This window comes from Atta colombica, unplaced genomic scaffold (assembly GCF_001594045.1).
Source record: "Atta colombica isolate Treedump-2 unplaced genomic scaffold, Acol1.0 scaffold51, whole genome shotgun sequence".
Lineage (NCBI taxonomy): Eukaryota > Metazoa > Arthropoda > Insecta > Hymenoptera > Formicidae > Atta > Atta colombica.
The window spans coordinates 1257791-1259539 of NW_017259541.1; the positions used below are offsets into that span (position 1 = coordinate 1257791).

General features: G+C 38.5%; 1 protein-coding gene across 1 annotated transcript in view; it reads right to left on the bottom strand.

Moving 5' to 3' along the window:
- Positions 1–1295, bottom strand: part of LOC108691717 (ras-related protein Rab6) — a 4785-nt gene extending 3490 nt beyond the window's left edge. Inside the window, exon 1 of the mRNA XM_018199583.1 lies at positions 867–1295. Coding sequence (XP_018055072.1) covers positions 867–1054 — 188 coding nt within the window. The 5' untranslated portion in view covers positions 1055–1295. The remainder of the gene's footprint in view (positions 1–866) is intronic.
- Between the last annotated feature and the right edge of the window lie 454 nt (positions 1296–1749).

The window sequence follows — 1749 nt, forward strand, 5'->3', positions numbered from 1 at the left end:
CAACTGCAATAAAAAAATTATACAACGCATTTATTTAGATTATATATATAACTTACATTCTAAATTTTTTTTTCAAATTAAACATTAATTAATTTTTAATTTTTTTTAAATTCGGGGAATAATCTCTTTCGTTAAATTTATATTACTATTTTTTTCTTTGTACGAAAAAAAATTATGATTAATAAAATTTAAATTAGCAAAATTAACATTTAAATATCTTTATTATATTAATAAATTTCAGCTCTATTGTTATAATAAAGAAACATTCTAAAGGCCCGCCATGCAATTAAGGACATATCAGGTGTGTAGTTTCTACAAAAAGTGACTGAAATTGGTACTCTACTTTTCGTATAATAAATATTGTATCCATACGAAATAGTTGAGTAAAATCAAATATTTTCATATTGATCAATAATACAATTTTATAGTCTAAATGAAAAGAAGTTTTATTTCATCTAAATTATTTTTTTTAAATATATTTACTTCTTATTGAAATAATTTCTATCCAAATTCAAAATCTCTGTCAAACTTTTTGTTTTATTTTTAAATCCAATATAGAAAAATCAATAAATTTTTTCATTTCGTTAAAAAAATACGTGTAATACATCCTTAATGATGGACGCGGCCATCAGGGTGCCACTTGGCAAAAAGCGCAGGGCGCAGACACCACGTTGCACATTTTAAATGCTTGAACGCGCGGTCAGAACAAGTGCAGTTAACACGGCGACAGCGACAGGCGACACCGTGTCGTCGCGACGGCGGCGGCGGCGGCGGCGGTGGCGACGACGGCGGCGACGGCGGCGGCGGTGGGGAATATTGATCCATAACCTAGAAGGGTACCAGGCGACTTCGGGAAGGGTCGTCACCCCGATTGGGCCCGTATGACCGGAGCTCGCGATAGCGTTTTCCCCCCGGTCGGGAAAATCGATCCATTTTTTTCGTAGAACATCGATGCACTTGTTGACACACCATCGTAACACTCACCGCTCTGCTCGCCCAGAAAGACAAGCTTGAACTTCCGCAACGGGTTACCGAAATCGCCCGAGGACGACATGTTTTTCTTTCGTCGCGCCTGAACGGATTCTCGGCAGGCTTAAAACCGGCGATCTCGATGCTAACGAATACTCGATAACGCGCTCAATGGCCGCCACGACGAGTCATTTAAGCAATCAGCTGCACCGGCTGATTAAAGTCTCCGTTAGCTCTCTCTCGGGCTATTCAGGGCCGACAGCTTGACAGCTCGCGACGCTCGCTTAGATGCCACTCCTTGCTGCGAGTCGGCCACGTTTAACTGGGAAGTGACGTCGCGACTGAAAAACGGAGACCAGAGTCGAGACTGTTGAAGAAAACGCCGTAGATGGCACCACCGGTTTCCGACAGTCCAAGATGGTTTGAGAGAGCTGGCTGATACTCTCACAACTCTTGAAAGTCGAGCTATAACATTTCCTGTGGATGCGCAATAGATAACCAATCAGAAATTGGTTCTCAACTTTAAAAAGGAGAAAGCGAGAGAGAATGATTACCAACATCAGTCTACTGCTATGGCAGTGTTTTAATTTCAAACATGTCCCATTCTTGAAGAATCGCTTAGCAATTTCTACAATTGCTTCCCACAAAAAAACCCTAATCATATTTTAACTATATGATTTGTATTTTAATTTGCATCTGTATTTTAAATCATATTTTTATTAAGTTAATATAAAACTAGAATTTTCTATACTAAATCAATATAATGGAATGAAAATAATT